We start from the raw sequence: 21,700 nt of genomic DNA, 5'->3' as shown, positions 1-21,700 counted from the left end.
GTGTTGATTATGGCTGGGTCAAACCCCACGTGGAGATTTCATTCAATCAATGTACAGTTAGCTGCACCTTTATTTTTCAATCGAAATTCTCGAAGGCTTATGCATAAAATTAGTCACCGTGAAGGTAGCGAGTGTGAACAGCCTACGGAGACTGAGTGATATATTTTAGTCACATAATTAAATATTTAGCAGTGCACAACAATACGCCTAGCTCTGATTGCCTATTTTTATTAATATATTAGGGAAAGTTTTCGAATTTTTGGGTTGTTTTGCACATGCATAATGAAATACAGCACTGAACACATCAATCCATGTGTCTTGAGCACTATGGATCCATGGTCCCAACAACCTAAAAAGAGAGTAACATGAGAATTTAACTCTTTGGTTGCCACAAGCCAAACCCCTTCCCTTTGCACAACTCGAATGTCCCATTGAAAAACATCTGAGGATCCGAAAGGAAGGGGTTGTGTGAAAGAAGTGGGACAGTGAAGCAGACAAAAGAAGCTGCGGCTGCGTGAATGTCGCACTATTGCTGGACATCCACTTCGTTTCTTTATTATTTTCATCAGCAAAACACATCCAGAGTGGCTGAAGGCCGAACGCCTGCATTCTGATATTTCGCGGTGCGTCTTACCGAAGGACTCGATACAACACCGGACTCGGCGCATCGTAATATTGCGCGATAAAGCAGAACAAAGGGAGTTTCGAGCGAGGAATGAGCGAGCCGAGTCTGGCGCCACTGAAGCAGGACCAAATGTTCTTGTGAGAGCCGTAAAAAGCACAAAAACTCCTTTGAAACAACATTTAACAACACTGGAAGACCCTCGAACCGCTGCAAACTCGCTATTCACAATGTTTCCGAATCGACCTCCAGTAAGTTCCTTCAGTACTTCACATATTTTGTGAGCCATGCGTTTAAATGTGTTTCATCTTTACATTAAAGCGTGTTTGCACCCTTTGTATTTTAATTTAGGGTAAACAGTCACGTGCAGTGTGCAACTGTAGTTGATAGTGCGGCTTATCAAAGCATGATTGCATCAAAACTACAATCACTTTAATGTGTTTGGGTCCGTAATTTTGAAAGTAATGGATTAGTTGATGCATTTGATCAGTCGGTGTGCCGCCCTTTTAAATTCCTTTGAGAAAAGTTCTTATATGCAGCAAATGTTAGTAATTCCCTTGATGTTGACCCCCTTTCATCAAAGAGCTTGAAGAGATCTCTGCATTTCGAGGACTTGCTACAGTATATTGCTTTCTTGCTAATTGCATTCTATTTGGAGTTTTAAGTTTCTTCAGTAGCCTTTCATCTTTCATAAAGGTAATATCATACATTTTCAGATTTAAGTACTGTATGGTCAAACCCACAATGTGGGCACCATTTGATGCAGAATATGCCAACCTTCCCTAAGAATGCTTTGACATTTATTTCCTAAGGGATGGAAATTAGATTCCACTGCAGTGTGCAATGTTATCATCTGGACAAGGTGCGAGATATATAGGTGGAATCAGTGGCATAGCCAAGGGTGGCAGGGCCACCCTAATTAGACCCTGTCCCACCCAGAATATTAGAGATGTTCTTTAAATTCAAATATATATTTCTAAAATTGTGTAAAAAATGCATAAATTCTGATTTCTGAATGTGTGAGAACTTTTTGAACGCTTCTCTGTTAAGTAAAATGTGGTTAAAAATAATTGGGGCGAAAACTTGGCCCATCCATTTTTATTTAGGCCCACCAAAAAGTAATTTCCTGGCTACGCTCTTGGGTGAAGTATTAAGACATTTTACCACTTTTAGTCGAGCTCTATAGTGACCATGTTGCTTGGTTCTTTTTTTTTTTTTTATTTGGAATGAGTGATTTGTCCAACTTGCTTTCCCAGGACGCTCATTTTAGCTAGTTTGGAAGAAGGGCTTGTAATGGATCTGTTTCCACTAGCATGAAACATCTAGAGACATTAAGAGGTAGATGGGCTACGATGTGAAAGAGCTAAACCACCCCAGATCAGCTGATTTGGAAAAGAGATCTTCATTAATGTCTAAATCATAGTTTTATGTTTGTAGATGTTATCTGTACATCCCAGGATTTTTAAGGTGAAGCGTTATGTACCCATGGTTGTATACTGTATAAGCATCTTATAATTCTATGGGTAATTGGCTGTGTAATCCATTTATAGTATTAAACTTGAAGTGTGATTTGAACTGAGATTTACTATGGCCTAGGTTTTTACTTTGGCAAAATATGAGCAAATATCTCTGGAAATGGCAATAAAACAGCAAGCATCAACCCAAACATTCCTGTGAAAACGGTTATTACATCAAACTGTCATGTTGTTTAAAGCAAGCAATTTAATACAAATACCATCTTTTGTATGACTTATGTTGATGGCTTTATAATAATAAAAATTATCTTTATTTGTCCTCTTAACAAAGACAATAATTTTATTATATATAAAAATGCTAATTAGTCCATCAGTTGTAAAAACACTTAACTGTGAAAAGAAAGTAAAGGCTCCTTCGTTTTTCGTTCCAAGCTGGAAAGAAGGTTGAAACAGCTGAGCAACGGTATACTGTTTGCAAACATTTGGACACAACCCCACGCGCCAGTGTTGCCAACTATTTCTCATGGGAAGTCATCAAAGGCTCGCTGAAATATCTCTAAACGTAGCTGAATCATGCGATAGTGTCATTTATTGCGTTATACATAAAATTAAGGCCTTCATACGTAAATTAATTGGTGTAAAGAGCTATGGAAATTCCTTAAATTTGTAGTGTTGAAGAACCATCATGTGTGTTTTTTTTTTTTATTGATCTAATCATTTAAGTATTTAACTACTAATCATTTAACTATCACAAATTAAACTTGTCAAACATTAAGCAAGTTGTGGTAGGCAGTGTGATTGATGCTTTTTGCTATTTGTTTGTGTGTTCTTTTTTTTGTGCATGTTTTGTAATAAAACTATTTTAACATTCATGGAAAAGCTGGCCAAAATTAACCTATTAAACTCTGCAGTGCATGCAGGGGAAGACAGTGGGGGATTTCTATTTATTATTACTTATGTATGTTTATTTTCTTTTGAAATTGAACTGCAGTATTGAACCAGTATCGGCAAGGCCAAAAGTCCTAGCGATATCAACCAGGGTGTTGGGGATGATTTTTTATTATTTATTTTTAAATATAGATGCCTAAAAATGCCTTGCATGGAGCGTTTTTTTTGAGATAAATGTAATATGTTTTATTTTTTAACTTATCTGGTGTGTAATGCTGAACCATCAGTGTTTATTACTTGTGCCAGTGTTACTGTGTCACAATGATTTTTGACAGTGACACCTCATCTGTTCATATCACTTATCTCTATACTTTATTATAGATCAGGGGTTCATTACCATTCTATCTCTCGCCCTGCTAGATCATTTCTCAATGGTCTTCTATCGCTGTAGGCTGACTTTTCCTCTAAATGGAGAGCATGCATGTGAATTGAGGTTGAGATACTCTCAGCAAATACCAACAACATAAAAGCTTGTCAGTCTTTCTGTTTATAGAACATCCGTTTGCACGTAAGTCCAACTGCTGATGCTGATGGCATGCCTCAATCATATTACTTGAAATGTAGGTGGAGCACTAGAACACCCATAAACATGAGACCTCATTCACAATAGAGCTGATTTTTTTTTTCTGTCACCAGATGTGGAAGAATGTCTCTAAAACAGCTAGATGGCTTTTTTACTCTCTAATGAGGTCAAAAGGTTGCCAAGTCTAGCGACAAAGTCATTAATCAAGGGTGTTCAGCCAGTACAAAGTTTTCCTGAAGTTTGTGCTGGCGAGCTGTTTCAAACCTAAGTCACACCTATTCTTTCTTCGATTTCCCTAGAATCATGGACCGATTAACCAGCCTGATCTCACAGTGAAATCGGAAAGAGTAGACGACTTTTCTTTCGGTAAAATCAGTATAAGAAGATTTAAATTTCGAAATGCTGCCCCCAGTGGCCAAATCGGTAAGTGTTGTAGGGCATATGGGCTTTACAGAAAGTTATACAATGAAGAGAAAAGCATATGTTTATAGATTCTATCCCCAAACCCAAATCTTACCTTAACCATTAGTGGAGTAAAAAATTTATGTTAGAGGGAAAAGTGAAACCACCTCGAAGTGAATCATGCTCTTCATTGATTATTCAAATGTGGTTATTGCCTGGCTTTGAAACCTTCTCTCCCACGCACCTGATGCAATGTGCTAGCAATCGCAACAGGTGGAAAGGTAAACACATTGAAACCACTGCAAACATGTCTGATAAGAATGCTGCATGTCAGCGCATCGACATACAGTCGCTGTTCCTAAGGTACCGAAACTTTTGGAAACATCTTGCCGACTTCATGTGTGATCATGTTGGATTAACCATATGGGCAATTGGGCGTGCGCTCTGGGGCTCTCAGGGCTGACTTAAATAGAAATAGAAAGGTTAAACCATACGTTTTGTTTTTAGCTCTTGGAAAATCCACAACTAATGTCTATTAAGAGTATTGCAACAAAGAACATGAGATGATGTTTACTTTGCTATTCTCGAGTGCTCAAACTTTAGCGAATTGCCATGTTTTCAGGGTCGAGGTAATATTCCGTGCTCGAGCCTCGAACCACAATTTTATTCACTGCATGCAAAAACACAAGAATAGCAGAAACTGTGAAGCGATCAAATTATTCTGTTTGCACAAGTATAAGAGTATTTGAAACTTTACTTATAGAACAAGCTTAAAGATGGTGAGCTTTGACTCAGAAACACTGAATTCACTCAATTCATTGTGTGGCTGTTGTCCAGAAACACCGTAAAGCCATAATACGCCACTGGCTAGAAGTATAATGGCTCCTTAAGTGGTTGTTATCCTGTATGACTTTGGGCGAAAAGGGAGAGTCATACCAAAATTTGATATAATTTAAATAAGGTTATTGTATTCAGTTTAAAAGAGAACACAACATTTGCAGCTGTATTTATATTAAAGCTTGAGTAATGCAAACTACAAACCAGACAGTTGTTCATATTTGTGACCATGGTGGTTGTACAATGTCAGAAACCAAGTGAAAATCACTAGGTTAGGTCACCAGACTGAAGCAGTGGGCAGTTTATACAGCTTGCCAACTGATACCTGCTGACTGGTTTTAATACTGGCTTCTGGAGGGATCTGCACCAGCTGAGACGTCTACCACAGAGTAGCTCAATCATCTTTCCTGTGTGCGGCTTTTCCCAGCATCCCTCCTTTATAGCCTTCCGAACTCAAAGGAGAATCCAAGTGCAGTCAGAGCTTGGCCCAATCCGACCATGGCACATGCCTTGGCACCCTCAGCTGTGAACATAACCATTGAGGTTTACAAAAGTCATTGGAGGAAGCATGGAATTCCTTGAGAAAGCAAGAACAAATAGGCTGCGTGTTACCTCATAAAAGAAGCACCTAGAGCAATTACCACAGCTGACAAGACAGCGTCACGCCGCCGCTAATGTATCCTGACAGCAGGGAAATTTGAATAACGAGCTTGCGGAGAGGCTAGAGAAAAGATGTGTGATAGTAATAAAACAGGTGCCTGGCACCATACTACCTTCCCCCCCTCTATGTAAATGGTTATTGGGGCATTCCTCTGTGCTGCCAGAGAGTACAGAATCAATGAAACAAGGATGTGCCACGGTCAGATTCCTGGGGAGGTTCTTAAGAATGCAAATGGCTAATGGTTGTTGACACTGTAGTCGAAAGATTTCATATTCAATGCCTGAATGTTGCTGTAGAAAGCATAGCCTGGTTCCTTGGATTTATGTGTATATCTAAAAAGAGGTTCGTCATATGGTTTGGAGATACAGAAAGTACCATTCTGTTTATTTTTAGCCTCAGTCCTTCTCATTTTCCATGGCTGGATGTACACAAATATGTTGTTTTTAAAGGAAAACATTGCTAGTTCTACAAGGCATCACTTATTAAGGCTACCACGAAAATACACTAATCTGAATATGGTGAAGTAAAGCAAACTGTTTATAAATTTACACAATGACCATAGCAGAGTAAAAATGTTTGTGTGATTCCAAATTAGGCTCTGTAGTTATTCTCTATGAATAAAATCATAGAGTGTGTTGTCAGTTATTTCCGAGTGATTTGTGTGTGAAAGGAGAAGCTGCTTTATCAAAGGTTATGCCACTGTGTTGACAGGTCTTGGGATGTCGGTCATCATGGCTGGCCGCAGCATTTCACAGACTGTGTAGCATTTCTCAGATGTAGGCCAAGTGGGAGTCATGCGTGTCCCTAGCCAGACCTCTGACAGAATGATAGATGCTGTGGTTTGGACAGCTAAATGGGCATAGCAGTAATTCTGTGTATGATTGTTTGTAGTGTTTACCAGTGCCTTCCTTGTTTTGAGTCTTGGCAAGTGGGTGGGCAGGAGGGTTTGGGAGGTTTGATGCAGCACAACATTCATTTAGAGAAAAATATATGAAAACATTGCATGCGCACACACACATACTCCTATAATATACGCATACTGGTATTTTAATGGTAGCCAGACTGCTCAAGCTGTAATTAATTTGCAACTCCCAACTTTCACCCCAGGCTGTTCCTTACCAAGTGTCACATTACGGCTTCTTCTCTGTTTGAAGTCCAGAGGGACATTCTCGCCTGACCAATCAGCTTTGCACAATCATGGATATTCAATCAGTTCAATTGAATAGGGTGTTCCGTGTTTGCCATAATTTAGATTAGTGTGACCTTGACACTTAGACAAGATTGGCCCACAATGCTGACTGACTGTTCTGTGCCATGTTACATTTACATTTATGCATTTGGCAGACACTTTTATACAAAGCAACTTGCAGTGCACTTATAACAGGGACAATCCCCCCCCCGGAACATCCTGGAGTTAAGGACACAATGGTGGTGCATTTGGCAGACATTTACATTTATGCATTTGGCAGATGCTTTTATCCAAAGTGACTTACAGTGCAATTATTACAGGGACAATCCCCCCGGAGCAACCTGGAGTTAAGTGCCTTGTTCAAGGACACAATGGTGGTGGCTGTGGGGATCGAACCAGCGACCTTCTGATTAATAGCCCTGGGCTTTAACCACTACGCCACCACCTCTCAAAATCGTGTTGTGAAATTGTTGTGGTCAAGTGATCCATAAATTGTGACAACCGACAAGGAAAGATGCATGGAGGCTTTTCAAATCGATTTAGCCAAGAAGCAAGTAATAAGAGCATTAAATAAAAATGGCTGCTATCCACAGTTTTCCCGAGCAACTACTGGGTGGTGCCATGATGATTCTAATTGCCTGTTTTTTTTCTGGCCTTGAGACACAATCTAAAACTAACTGAAATGAGCGATCCAGAGGGAGAACAACAGCCATTTAAGTGTTATTTGGATTAAAAATATATTTCGCACTCAACTTGTGAACTTGTTGGCTATCATAACTCAAATTAGTTAATGATATCAACTTAACTAATCTCTGACCATTGCTTCATGTCATTGCTTCCTATTCAGGTGAGGCTCTGTCAACAAAAAAAAGCTAATCTTGACTCTGTGAAGTATAGTTACTATAGAGCCACATATTTTTTGACAATTTCTACAAGTGTAATACTTTACCAGCTAAGAATAAACACAGATGCGGGTGAAAACACTGGAAAGCGGAAATGGAAAACAGGTGAATCATGGAAAACTTCCGTGTTCTGAAAAAAGGTGAATAATGTACTCTGGACTAAACACAAACGCACTACATGACTTGTAGTCTGCGCCCTGTTCACACTAAACGACTGGGCATACCAACTACATGACCATTCGTCCCTGACTTCTCATCTTGTAGTGTCACTACATGTTGATATCAGGTATACAGTCAGATCTTTGAAGTTCTTGTGCATGTAAATATATTCTCCTTTTTTGATTTTCCAGTCGAAATGTTAATTTCTATTTAAGTCAGCACGTAACTGGCAAAGGACCAAACTAATAAACTAAAATGCATTTTAAAGATATGATCACGAATTAATGAACTCACGCATGTGCTACGGATGAGTTTATTAGTAATGACATGTCAACAAACAATATTAAAAAGGGGCTTGTGCTTGTTTATTGTAATGATTTGCACAGAATGAACTACTGCTTCTCAATGCAATTGTTTTCCTCTTGCTCTCTCTCTGTATTTCATTGGCTTTTGCTCATTGTCAGTCTCTCATCAGGACAGTGCGCACACCTGACAAGACATCTAGATCAAGGGCGGATTAATGCACAGGCTAACCTAGACTGTAGCCTAGGGGCACAAAATAAGCCTATTAAGCCCAAAAAATATGATGTTATTAAAAGCAAATTGATTTATTTCTGTTAATATTTACCAGCTGTTTCTGATATTCAACTGACAGTCAATCAGTTTTGTCATATATGTGATGCTCTCTGGTTGAACCTTCACTGTTAATTTCCAGTGGTCCTGCATCCATTTAACAACATTTGCACTCTTTCACATTTGCCACACATTTGGTGAAAATATGCAGTCTGTATTTGTTTTTTTGTTGAGATACTTTAACTCTTGATTGACTTGGGATAATACATATCTGTTAAACTCATCACGGTCTTAACGACCTGCCTTAACGAAGCTTCAGGTTAGAAGGCACAGACAGCGATTTCAAAATGAATGTATTCTTTAGTGCAAAGAGTGCATGAAAATAACAAAGGACCCTTAATAATTGATATTGAATACATAGCCTAAAAGAAAATATTTTCATGCAATGAACAAGTATATTTTACTTGTATATTTTACAAAGTTCTATTTTAAAAAGAAATATGCAGTACATTTTAGAATTTTATTGAAATACATTTTAAAGAATTTGAAATTCATTGTTTTGTTCTATTTATGATCTGAAATATTTCTGTTCAAATTATTACAGTTTGAATGCTCCCCTTAACAGTTCTAAATACTTTAAACTTCGATACATTAATTATTATTATTTACTCTGCACTTGATGCTTGTATCATAGGCCTACTATTTCAGTTTCTTATTGACAACACTTGGCGGTGTAGTTAACTAATATGTTGACAGGCAATGTAAATGTATTCATGTTGATATTATGCATCAGGGCCCTTTGGTAGAGCCGCGCAATAAAATCACGATATTGGCATGCAATTTCAGAACTGCAGCAATGCAAAAAATTCTGTGATGTTTAATTCACTATTCTGATTGATACACATCTTTTGTACACTGGCAAGATCTCGCCAATCAGAATACAATGCACAAAGTAGGTAACGATGAGAGAACAGAAATTGGAAATTTATGCAATTTGATCTAAAATGTTTGCAAATACATTTTATTTCCCTCCTGAAATGTGTTTTTGAACACTGAATTGCATTTTTGTTTTTAAATGTTTGAATAAGGAACAATATTTGCCAAAAATTGCATTTAATCCCGCAATCACAATATCTATCAAAAATGTGCTAATATAATCAACTTTGTTGATCTCTGCTGTCAGTTACTTGAGATATTTCATATAAAAAAAGCAAGTAGCCTATGCACAACAGCATTTTTTCTCTGATAGTGCACAATAGTGGTTATGTGCACATGTTCTTGTGTAAAGATGTGCGAAGGGGGTTGGGAGGCCTCTGGAAACCTTCAAGCCTAGGGGCTTGTGCAGACCTTAATCCGGTCCTGGTCTAGATATCAAGCTGGTTTAAAAAAATTTGCAGAGACTGCATCTAGTCTGGGCATGTCACAGAATTGCGCACTGGCCATCGGTCGTGGGATTTCAGACCTCTCGTTGCGGACGAGTCACCGACTCAAATCATCAAAGGATATGAGCTTGAGTTGTTTATTGCTTGGCTTTCTTAATACTCAATTCTGAACTGTCAGTCATGCCATCCGGCTGTCTGATATTTCTGAACAATGACAACACATCCAGGGATAAAGTGAAATCAGACTGGTCATTGGGGCATTGCAAGTCATATCTCCTACTTGACATATCAATCTGTGATATCTCTCACTCTACAAGTGAGGTAATAAAATAATTTAATCAATAAATATTTCATATCCATTTGATAATGTATTTGACCAGTCATGCTAGAAGTCTGATAATGGGCTGTCAGATGATCATTTTCACAATATAAACACCTTACAGAACTCTGATGTGAATTTGGCTGTTTCTGGAGACTCCAGTCTCTTCTCACAAAATAACATAAATTCCCAAGTGCACGTCAGGGTAGTGACCACCGTCTGGGTTTATTTTGCAATAATGACCAGCTGACTGTACATTGCATTTTTTGCACTGATCACGGTTTGCAACTTTATGCAAGAAATAGCCATATGATCTACTACATTTGCCAAAATGTGCAGTATACAACAGAGCACCCTGTACAGAAAACAGTTTCCCAATGTGATGCACTTCACACTTTCCATTTACAGTGTGAGGAATTAACACTTTTTATTTAATCAGACTGCCAAAGGTTAAAGATATTTTTATGCAAAATTGATTTACAAATGCAACATAACCTTTTCTATTAATTCACTAATAGTACTGTAGGCAGTATATGGTGTAAAGTAAGTGGTAAGGTAGCATTTCATTCTGAACGTAGCTCATGGCCTATAATGGAGAGGTGAGAATCAGAGGTGGTTTTGGAAACCAGAATGTCTAGGTTAATTAATGAACATTCAGTCTCCAAGAAGCTCCATGCAACTGGCTCTTTGCTCTTACCCATTCAGCAAAGGCCCTGCATTGCCTTTCCTTTATTCCGGAAGTGTCTTACGCACCTGTACGCAAAATTCAATAAAAAGAGGTAAATATCAGCGTGAGAGGTTAGGTGGGGTTGAGAAAGAGAAGAGAAAGAAGGGAATAGATACAAGTGTCATCCCCCCTCCTTTCGCCTTCCCTGTCAAATGGCCTTCCTTCCGCTTATTCTCCAAACTCTTTTCTTTTGGCCTGCAAGGAGAAATTGTGGTGTGTGCGCTCCCTGCTAAGCTGGAGCTGTGAGAGTCTGGGGATCTGGACAGCAGATTGAATGCAGGGCTGCAGAGTGGAGCTCGTTAGAGTCTCTAACAATGCGCTGTGTCTGCCATTAGTCGATGGCCGAGGGGCTCCATTATTCCCATGTAGTTGGGTCCAACCCCCTACTAACATCCCTGCTGCTCCAACACAGGGTGACCCCTTTTGCCCACATACACCCCTACCCCCCAGTGGATACTTGAAGCTACATCTGTCCCCATCCCTCCAAGAAAAGCTTTAAGCTCCATGTACTGTATTTTTATTTCTTAGGTCGTGTCAAGGATTATCCTGTGTTAATGCATGCCACACATGAGTATAACACCCTTTGAGATTTTGCCAATTTTAAGTCATAAGTGTTTGGCAGTAAATGTGACTACCGTCAAAACCACATGCTCCAAACTAATTGAAGTAATGGGGTATTATGCAGTTTAACATTTTATCAATCATGCCCTTTTGGCAGGGTTTTCCCTCCTTTTGGCTCATTAAAAGCATAGATTCCCACGAGAATTGCAAGAACCCCTGCAAGGTGCATTGGCTAACTATAGGACCTTCGTCAGCAGAGGTATTTAGAGAGAGATAGACGGACAGATAGGCCCTACTGTATGGCACTTAGGCTTTTGTCTGTCTGTCTGTCTGTCTGTCTGCATTACCCTGAGGCCAAGCTCTTACAGTAATTGGAGGAGTTGATGGGATTCAGTTAGCTTGGTGGGGTCTCACTCTAATGGGGTCATCTTTCATGTGCCCTCCTCTAATCCATGCGTAATTTAAGCAAATGTCTTAATTCTAGCAGTGTGCATGGTCCCCACCCCAGTCCCCCATCATTAGCACACAGTGATATAGACACATTTGTCTGTATTGCTGTATCCCTTTACAATGGAGCCTATGTCATAGAACTACCCCAACCCCCATCCTCATCTCCTTCTTTCACTGCTTTCTCTCGTACAGGGGAGCTTGTCTTTCATCAGTGTCCTTCATTTCTGCCTTGTGCACAGTACTCTCTGTCTTGCACTCAGACGTTGCCCTCAATTCAATGAACTCCTCATCATGTTCGTGCTAACCATTCCCATCAGCTTTTGGAAATTATTTTTGAAGAATGGATAACTTTTTAGCTGAGGTTTACTACTTGCATTAACTGAAATTATTGTCATCTCCAGGTTCTTGTGTCAGAAATGTGCTTTACAGAGATAGTTGACCCAAAAATGAGAATGTATAATTTCCTCACACTTGTCATGCTGTTCCAAATCTGTGACTCCTGACTATTATCTCAGTGGCATAAATGTTTGGCCAAATGTTCAAACTTCCTTCTTCCATTCAATTAAAGCATATAGTGTTCAAAATGGATGACAAATCACCATAAATGTTTAAAAAGTGGTCCATCTGACTCTAGCACTATATTCTAAGTTGTGACGAGGAGGCGGGAAGGGCTGTGAGTGCGCATGGCTGGCCCCCAATCGGGCTAATCAGCCAAGGAGAGGGTAAAGCCGAGCCAGATGCGGCAGTTCGAGAGAGAGAGTCACATGCAGCTGCCATCTGTGTTTATGTTTATGTCTTTTTAAATTTTCATTAAACATTATTTTGACTGTTCAGGTGGTTCCTGCCGCCTCCTTGTCTATTTTAAACCCTGTTACATTGGTTCCGAAACCCGGGAGGGAGGAAGGATGTGCTGTCATGGATTCCTCACCACTGCCACATCCGGCTCTGCTTTATACCACTCCTCGACTGATTAGCCCGATTGGGGGCCGGCCGTGTGCACTCACAGCCTGGCCCCGCCCTCCTCCTCATCACACAAGTCTTCTGAAGTCATGACAGAATTTTGAGTCGTAGGTTTTCGTCATGCTTTAGAAAAGTTATCTGATGCTAATACTACTCCTTTTTTCCTGCAGGCGCCTCTGCAGCCACCACCCGGGGCCTCGGCTTCAGCTGCAGCAGCTGCCGCGGCCGCAGCATCAGGGTCGTCCCAATCTCTAAAACTCACCTACCCTGAGACCCTGGACCGCATAAAGGAGGAGTTCCAGTTCTTACAGACCCAGTATCACAGGTACAACCCTTGTGGAAATGCAATCATTCATTAAGATCTAAGATGCCCAATGTCAGTTTTATCTAAATGCATTTTTCCCTAGTCTGATACCAGTCTGTCTATCCATGGGAGGACTTCTTTACAGAATTCCTGATACAGTGTATTTGTATGAAGAAGGCTAAGAAGAAAGTTTCAAAAGTCTGTGTTTATAGTTGGATCCCTGCTGGAAAAACCAGGTTATATTAGCTTAACGTGGTGCGTTTGGTTCTTAGGACATGGTATCTGATTTCGAGCTGGTCCAAGGTAGTTCAGCTGATCAACCATTAGCACAAGCCATCTAAATTCAGCTATCATCAGAAGCTAGTTTCAGCTGGATTTTCTTTTATGAAAGGCATATCAATTTGTTAGTTTTCAATAAAAATACCTTGCTATACATTTTCAGAGCAGGGAGGGCCCAAAACGTTTTCAAAACACACACACGTGCACCTTTGATTCAGTGGGTTTGAGTCCCAGGAATGTGGCCAGACCAGACATGACCCGTGTGTGATTTCTGGTAGGTGCTGGCATCCTCTCTGGCAATCTGTGCCCCCTCTGCACACCCGCGCACTCCTCCTTATTCCTGGCATGACTTCACACGGCTCCAGCTTTGATTCCTTGAGCCAGATTTGACAAATCCACCCAATCCCCACATTCCTATTGTTAGGTCTCTTCTGTTCCCGCCTACAGAGTTCAGTCGCATAAGCTCAGAAATCCTCTGTCCAAACAGTGTTCAGCCATTCTTAAAACTGCTGGCTTTACACTTCTATCTGCCTCTAGAGTAATCACATCATTTGCTCAAAATAATTCCCAGAAGCCAGCAGTGAACAGTTATTATGTGTACCTTTCCCATATACATTTCATTGTTAATACTAAACACTCATGTGTCTCTTTATCGATCTGCCAATCAGATTTTAAGTGTGCTTGACGATCTAATGAATCTGACTGAAGCCTGCTGCAAAGGGAAAAACTTATTTTTATTAGAACAAAAGCCTTTTCTTAGATTTTGATTTGTTGGATGAATTGTCATTACAGCATTTCAACAAGTTAAAACAGAGTCTCTTAAAGGCAAATCAGGTCACAATCTAAAGCCGTGTTCGAAATGACTTCTGGCAGCCTGCAGGATGCTGTTTTCTATGGATACAAGTAAAGCTCATATACTTGAATGGGGTAAGATATTCTGCATTATTAATTATCCCATTCTTAAGTATACCAGTGACCTGTTTTGATTTTTACAGTCACTGGTTTAAGTTTATACTTTGCTCTAGAAATACATTTTACAATTACCGGTACATTTAATTTAGTATGCAAATATTACAATTACATCATCACGGAATGTTATGATGCCTTCAAGTCCTTCCTTTTTATTAGTTAAGAAGTCATAATAATGATGTCCTTTTGTGATTTTGGTTTAAATAATATTGATGTGGGCAACAGTATTTTTCTTTTGTTACTTCCCAACAAACACAATCATATTAAGCAATATGAAGAACAAGCTATGTGCATCTGTCTATTTAATCAGTCTTGTGCTGACAGAGAATAACGAAAAATAGTTTGGTGGTATAAGCCTGTCAAATAGGCTAAATGAGTAGAATTGTATGGTAAGTTTATTGCTATTCTTCATCAGCAGTACACATAAACAATGCAACTTGTTTCACAATTGCAGCACATAAACAATACAACTTGGCTTCCTCCATGAGTTTTTCCTTTGTGTTTACAACATTGTGGTAAGTCTAATAAATGTGTGGTTCTCTTACGAGAGGTTCTCTAGTATTGCGTAAGCTAGCTTACGCTACAGGAAAGATTCATCTTTTCTGAGATATTGAAGCCAAAAAATTATCCTTAATTTTGTATCATTTGTCAACGCAGTGCAGCAACTGCAGACCTTGAGCGGGCTAGCTAGCGAGCTCATTGGTTGCTCTGCGGCAACTGCTGCAGCCTATAGACGAACTTGCGTGAACTCGCGCCCAATGAGAGGCGCCAGCGCTCACTGTCCCAAAGCCCGCCAGAATGGGCGTGGCTAGGGTGCATATAAGCGCAGTTCGTGAGGCTGGAACCCTGATTTTAATCTCTTCAGCGAAGCTCTTCGCATCTCTGAAACTGCAAGACGCCGCGTCGCCGTTCGAGGGGCATCAAGCAAGCTTGGACAGCGCTCGAAGAAGCCGCCGCCGCCACCTTCAGCCATCCTTCGAGCTACGCCATCCGGCGACGTATCCTTTTTAAAGCAAACTAGTTCCTCAATGAACTTCACAAAAGAGCACGAGCGTCTTTTTAAAGATGCCTCGCACCTGCGGTTCATGCCGCACCCCTCTCAGCGCCGGAGACCGCCACATCATCTGCGCTCTCTGCCTGGACTGGGGCATGCAGAGCTCGCCTTCGCTGACGGCGGATGCGAACTCTGCGAGGAGCTTCCGATGTCGACCCTGCGGGCTCGACTCGAAGTGCTCAGGACCGAAGCCGCCACGCCGCCTTCTGTTTCACCGCGCCGGAAGAAGCGCCGCTCCCAAAGGCTGCCGGAACCGGGTTTAGAAGCGACTGTCTCGCCAGAGCCTCTCCCTCGAGCATCGCGTTCACCCTCCCCGCCCTCCCGGAGAGCGAGGCGGAGGACAAGGGCTGCTGTTCCATCATGGCTTCGGACAGCGAGGAGTGGTCACAAGCCTCCTCATCGGCCCAGGAATCCAGCAGGACCCGCGCCGGAGTCGAAGGGGAACTGATACGCCTCCTCACACAGGCCGTCGACCGCCTCGGGCTCGAGTGGTCACCGCCCCCTGAGCAGGCTCCCAACAGACTCGGCGGCTGCTTTCTTCAAAGCCGTCACCGTCGCGGCGCCAGCGGCCGGACGCTCTCTTCCTGCCGAACTCCACGCCAAGCTCTCTAAATCGTGGAATCGCCTCTCTCGGCCAGGATTCGATCCCACGTCTCCACCTCTCTCGCTTCAGTGGACGGCGCCGCCGAGAAGGGCTACTCTTCCATCCCCCCCGGTCAAGGATTCGGTAGCAGCACACCTTTGCCCGCCCTCCGCGAGATGGCGGTTTAAGCCAGTGCTCCCGTCTAAGGCCTGCAGAACTACTTCCGCCTGTGTTGGCGCGCCTATTCCGCCGCCGGCCAAGCCGCATCTGCTCTGCATTCCATGGCCGTCTTGCAGATCCTCCAAGCGGACCTTCTTCGGGAATGGAATGAGAAAGGCAGGCACCCAGAGGCTGTTACAGATCTAAGGAGCGCGATGGACCTCGCCCTTCGCGCCACCAAAGCTGCAGCTCAAGCCCTAGGGAAGTGCATGGCCTCGCTGACTGTAACCGAGAGACACCTGTGGCTAACGCTAGCCGACGTGGGAGAAGCTGAGTGCTCCACGTTCCTCAACGAGCCGCTCTCTCCATCCGGTCTCTTCGGTTCCGCGGTAAGTGGCATTGTTGACCGTTTTTCGGAAGTCCAGAAAGCCACCCAAGCCATGAATCTCTTCCTGCCTCGCCGCGCTAGCTCCTCTGCAGGCCGCCCACATAACCAGCCTCCTGCACGAGCATCTTCACAGCGCCCAGCTCAACAAAGCCAGACTTCCCAGCGTCGACGGGGCGGCCGCCCCAGATCGCGCTCAGACAGCTGCCGCAGACCGCCGCCCCCCCCGCGGGCCTATGTGAAAAAACGACGGCTCAGTCCCGCCGCGGCCGGACCACCGTCAAAGCTTCGCCCCCTGTCAGTCCCCTTCTCTCAGGCTACTACAGTGGTGAATTCAGCAGCCAACAAGCCAGTGTTACTACCCGCTTGCCTGCACTCAAACGCCGTTTTCACGGTGGCACAAAAAGATCTTGTAAAGAGCAAACATGTCTTATGTGTAGAAAATGTGCCTACAATCCAGTGTTCACCCCTACACACAAGCATTACACTTCCCGTGTCCCTATCAGAGAGCAAACATGTCTTATGTGTAGAAAATGTGCCCACAATCCAGTGTTCACCCCTACATACAAGCATTACACTTCCCGTGTTCCTATCAGAGCACACTCACATAAAGCGGGCACAGCCCGCTCGAGTGTTGGAGTCAATAACGCAGCCCACGAGCCCGTCGCGCACGTCCCCTCTCTGCCCGCTCTGTCACACGGCCAGCAAACACCTCTCTACGTGTAAGTCCCGTGCCCGTGACTATGCTCGCGCATCACTTAACAGATGTGACTCTTTCCCCATTCATCTCAATCAGGAAGTCACTCACAGAACAGCATGTCCCTGCTGTCTGCGAGCAGTCATGCATAAGCACAATAAGCGCGCTCACACATTCTGTTCAGCCCGCTGTGTACGGCAATCAGGGCGTCTCGGCCATTCACCCTCTAGCGTTACGCTTCAAAGCGTGGGAAGCTATCACAGGGATATGCAAATGGGCGTTAAGCACAATAAAACAGGGCTATTTGCTACAGTTCGATCGCCGCCCTCCCCACTTCAGGGCGCGGCTCGAAACTATGTGAACACGGAAGCAGCCTGCATGCTTCGTTCAGAAATAGCAAACCTTCTGTGCAAAAGGGCCATAGAGAGAGTGCCGCCTTCACTGAGCGAGTCGGGGTTTTACAGCCGTTATTTTCTTGTCCCCAAGAAAGACGGCGGCCTCAGACCAATATTACATCTCAGGGTTTTGAACAAGGTGCTTGCAAAAAGACCGTTCAAAATGCTTACAATCAGGAAACTCCTCGCGCATGTGCGCCAGGGGGACTGGTTTATTTCTCTCGATCTGAAAGATGCCTATTTTCAGATTCAGATAAATCCCGTCACAGGCCATTTTTGAGATTAGCCTCGACGGTCAGGTTTATCAATACACCGTCCTTCCGTTCGGCCTGTCCTTAGCACCCGTACTTTCACGAAGTGCATGGATGCGGCGCTAGCACCCCTCGTGAGTCAGGGCTTGTGAATTCTGAACTATTTGTGACGATTGGCTGATTTTGGCACAGTCACATCACGGAGCTTCTGTCTCACAGGACAGTTCTCCTCAGTCATCTGAACAGTCTGGGTCTTGCAGTCAATTGGACCAAGAGCTCACTACAGCCCAGTCATGCAATTTCCTTCCTTGGAATAGAACTAGACTCTGTGGCAATGGCGGCTCAGCTTATCTACACGTGGCGTCTTTTCAGATGAACAGCCTCACGCCTCTGAAAAAATTTCAGAGAGTGTTAGGTTACATGGCCTCAGCCGCAGCAGTACTTCAGCTGGGTTTACTGTGCATCGCCCGCTTCAGCATTGGCTAAACACCAGCGTCTGCGCCGGCGTGGGCCACAGGCGCCAGCCGATCAGAGTGACTCAGACCTGTATATCAGCTCTGCAGCCTTGGGCGGTGGCGAATGGTATCAGCGGGGAGTGGCGATGGGAGCTGTATCTCGCCGAAAAGTCATCTCGACAGGCAGCGTCCAACACGGGTTGGAGCGCGGTCTCGCGAGGGCTCGCCGGTTTTCGGCCTATGGTCAGTTCAGGAAAAGCTCCTTCACATAAATTGTCTGGAAATGATAGCGGTCGAGTACGTGCTCGTGCGCTTCCTCCCGGTCATTCAGGGTCACCACGTCCTGGTCCGTTCGGACAACAGATCTGTGGTATCCTATCTAAACCGTCAGGGCGGTGTCAGATCCAGGAACCTCTTCCATCTGACAAAACGCATACTAAGTTGGTCCCAGGGCCACCTGCGCTCGCTGAGGGCGACGCACGTGCCAGGCCACCTGAACGACGGCCCAGACAGACTGTCCAGAGACAATGTTCCCCCAGGGGAATGGTCTCTGCACGCTCAAACAGTCCAGAAATTATAAGAAATATTCGGCAGAGCAGAGATAGACCTCTTCGCGTCAAAAGAGAACTCTCACTGCCCAGTATTTTTCTCGAAAACAAGGGCAGCTGGCCCAGGACTGGCCCAACCGCCCGCTTACGCCTTCCCTCCCGTCTCGCTATTGCCACAGGTAATGCAGAGGATCAGGAAGCAGCGTCACTCGGTGCTCCTCATAGCCCGGCTGGGAGAATCAGACATGGTTCCGGAGCTTACGCAGCTGTCACTGACAGCCCCGTGGCCCATCCCAGTGAGAGCAGATCTCCTCTCTCAAGCTCGCGGCACGATCTGGCATCCCCACCCAGAGCGCTGCATGCGTGGGTGATCAACGACTACCCGTCGCTTTGCCAGAAGGAGTAATGAACACTATCATACACGCTAGAGCCCCTTCCACGAGAAGACTCTATGCGTCCAAATGGTCGGTGTTTTCAAAATGGTGCACCGACAGAGACCTGGACCCACAGACATGTGGGGTGTCGTCGCTGCTCGTGTTTTTACAAGAGCTGCTGGATAAGGCCAGATCTCTATCCACGCTCAAAGTGTACGTGGCGGTCGTCGCGGCGTTCGCCGAACCCCTGCACGGCCAGTCACGGGGAAAAACGAACTGGTCATCCGCTTTCTCAGGGGAGCTAGAAGGATGAACCCCCCGCGCCCCCCATCGGTTCCTATCTGGGATCTTTCTGTAGTTCTCGAAGCTATGAAAGCCCCCTCCCCTCGAACCGCTTGAATCCGTGGATTTGAAATACCTTTCACTCAAAACCGTTTTTCTGACTGCCCTGTCATCAGTTAAACGTGTGGGAGACCTTCACGCGCTGTCTGTCAGCGCTGCGTGTATGGAGTTTGGACCAAGTGACTCCAAGGTCATTTTAAAGCCTAGACACGGCTATGTCCCCAAGGTGATCGGTACTCCTTTCAGAGTACAGATTATTTCCCTATCGGCTCTGCCAGCATCCGATAGCGAACGCGACACAAATCTCCTTTGCCCAGTCAGAGCACTGAGATTGTATACTGTGCGCTCCACCTCTTTCAGATGCGCTGAGCAGCTTTTCGTTTTGTTCGGAGGGCGCACCAAGGGTCTCGCCACCTCGAAACAGACACTGTCTAGATGGATAGTGGACGCTATTGCTGCCGCGTACGCTTCGAAAGACCTGCCATGCCCGTTAGGCATTAGGGCTCACTCCACCTGAGGCATGGCCTCCTTGTGGGCATGGTCCAGCGGGATTTCTATTCAGGACATATGTGTGGCAGCGGGCTGGGCTTCCCCCTCCACCTTTGTCAGATTTTACAATCTGGAAGTGCCCGCTCTGCAGGCAAAACTACTAGCGGTTTAATACGCTACAGCTCCCCTGGTGAGCTGCACTAATGGGACACATTCCACACAGACCGGCACCGCCGCTCTGTTTTTCCCTTCCCACTATGTGCTTATGTAGCACACACACACACACTGACCCGCACTCTTGCCGGCCAAATATTTTTTCCCCACTCACAAGGGCTCCCCCGGGTCCCCCCACCCCCTGGGGCTCATGCAGTGGATGCTTGGCGCGCACGGCGTTGACAATGGGTTCCCGTAGCGTAAGCTAGCTTACGCAATACGAGAGAACCTCTCGTAAGAGAACGTCTCGGTTACCTCACGTAACCTCGGTTCTCTCTAGATGAGGGAACGAGTATTGCGTAGCTGGCCGTGCTTTCGCGCCACGGCGATTTTCGCTTCATTCAATGAAAACCAGGGTTCCAGCCTACGAACTGCGCTTATATGCACTCTAGCCACGCCCATTCTGGCGGGCTTTGGGACAGTGAGCGCTGGCGCCTCTCATTGGGCGCGAGTTCACGCAAGTTCGTCTATAGGCTGCAGCAGTTGCCGCAGAGCAACCAATGAGCTCGCTAGCTAGCCCGCTCAAGGTCTGCAGTTGCTGCACTGCGTTGACAAATGATACAAAATTAAGGATAATTTTTTGGCTTCAATATCTCAGAAAAGATGAATCTTTCCCGTAGCGTAAGCTAGCTTACGCAATACTTGTTCCCTCATCTAGAGAGAACCGAGGTTACGTAGGTAACCGAGACGTTTTACACGCTCTTTTTATTTAAATTGTTTTGTTTTTTTCACATATTGCAAGAACTGTAATAAGGCCATGTATGGCACTTTTTGTGGCCCTGTGTGAGAAACACACTAAGGTCGAGGTCAAGTTACAGGGCAAGTTCCAGCTGGAAATACGAACATGGCTGAAACTGTATAACAAATACGATTTTTCATGTGGCGTTGACATGCTGTGTTGCTTGTAGGGTTTGTAAGGTGATCAGTACTACAAAATTGTACGATGCCAGTCATTCCGCAGTATTGCAAATATGAAATACCGACATCTTTTGGTGCATGATCACTGTCTGACTGACTGGTGGCTGCTATGGAGTCAATATGTCCTTATATATTTGAAAAAACATGAAGTATTGCAAAAGACTGACACCAGCCTGGTCTTTTATGCAACCAAATTGGCCCAGAGTCACATGGGGTCAGCTCTCAATGGGGCGCATGGTAATTGTGCGTGGATCACAGAGAGTAACATGAGCCTCCACATGCTGTGAGTCTTCACACGTGATAAAATGCACGGATTGACGTTCTCAGAAGCGGAGGCAACTGAGACTTGTCCTCTGCCACTCGGATAGAGGTGAGTAACCACGCCAACACGAGGATCTACTAAGTATTGGGAATTGGGAGAAAAGGGGAGAGAATTATATATTGCAAATGACAAAGCTGAGTTTAATTGCAAAAAACAATGTATGTTGTAAACCAAACCCAAGAATTTAGATAATTTTTTTAATCTGCAACAGACTTTTGGCATCAATTTATTTTTTCCAACACTTCATTTTCTTTGAGCTTCACTTTGCGGAAA

At 44.1% G+C, this 21,700-nt stretch overlaps 1 protein-coding gene across 3 annotated transcripts in view; it reads left to right on the top strand.

Moving 5' to 3' along the window:
* Positions 1-457: 457 nt before the first annotated feature.
* The window catches only part of LOC127641020 (transducin-like enhancer protein 1), a 56,958-nt gene continuing 35,715 nt past the window's right edge, over positions 458-21,700 (top strand). For 2 of the 3 annotated variants that reach the window (XM_052123749.1, XM_052123748.1), the window contains exons 1-2: positions 458-873; positions 12,861-13,015. In XM_052123749.1, the coding sequence (XP_051979709.1) occupies positions 853-873; positions 12,861-13,015 (176 nt within the window). In that variant the 5' untranslated portion in view covers positions 458-852. Of the gene's footprint in view, positions 874-12,860; positions 13,016-21,700 lie in introns of those variants that run through there. The other variant, XM_052123750.1, reaches the window with a different exon arrangement.

This window comes from Xyrauchen texanus, chromosome 50, assembly GCF_025860055.1.
Source record: "Xyrauchen texanus isolate HMW12.3.18 chromosome 50, RBS_HiC_50CHRs, whole genome shotgun sequence".
Taxonomy (NCBI): Eukaryota; Metazoa; Chordata; class Actinopteri; order Cypriniformes; family Catostomidae; genus Xyrauchen; species Xyrauchen texanus.
The sequence above is the reverse complement of the archived record's forward strand: the minus strand, read 5'-3'. Positions and strand labels throughout refer to the sequence as shown.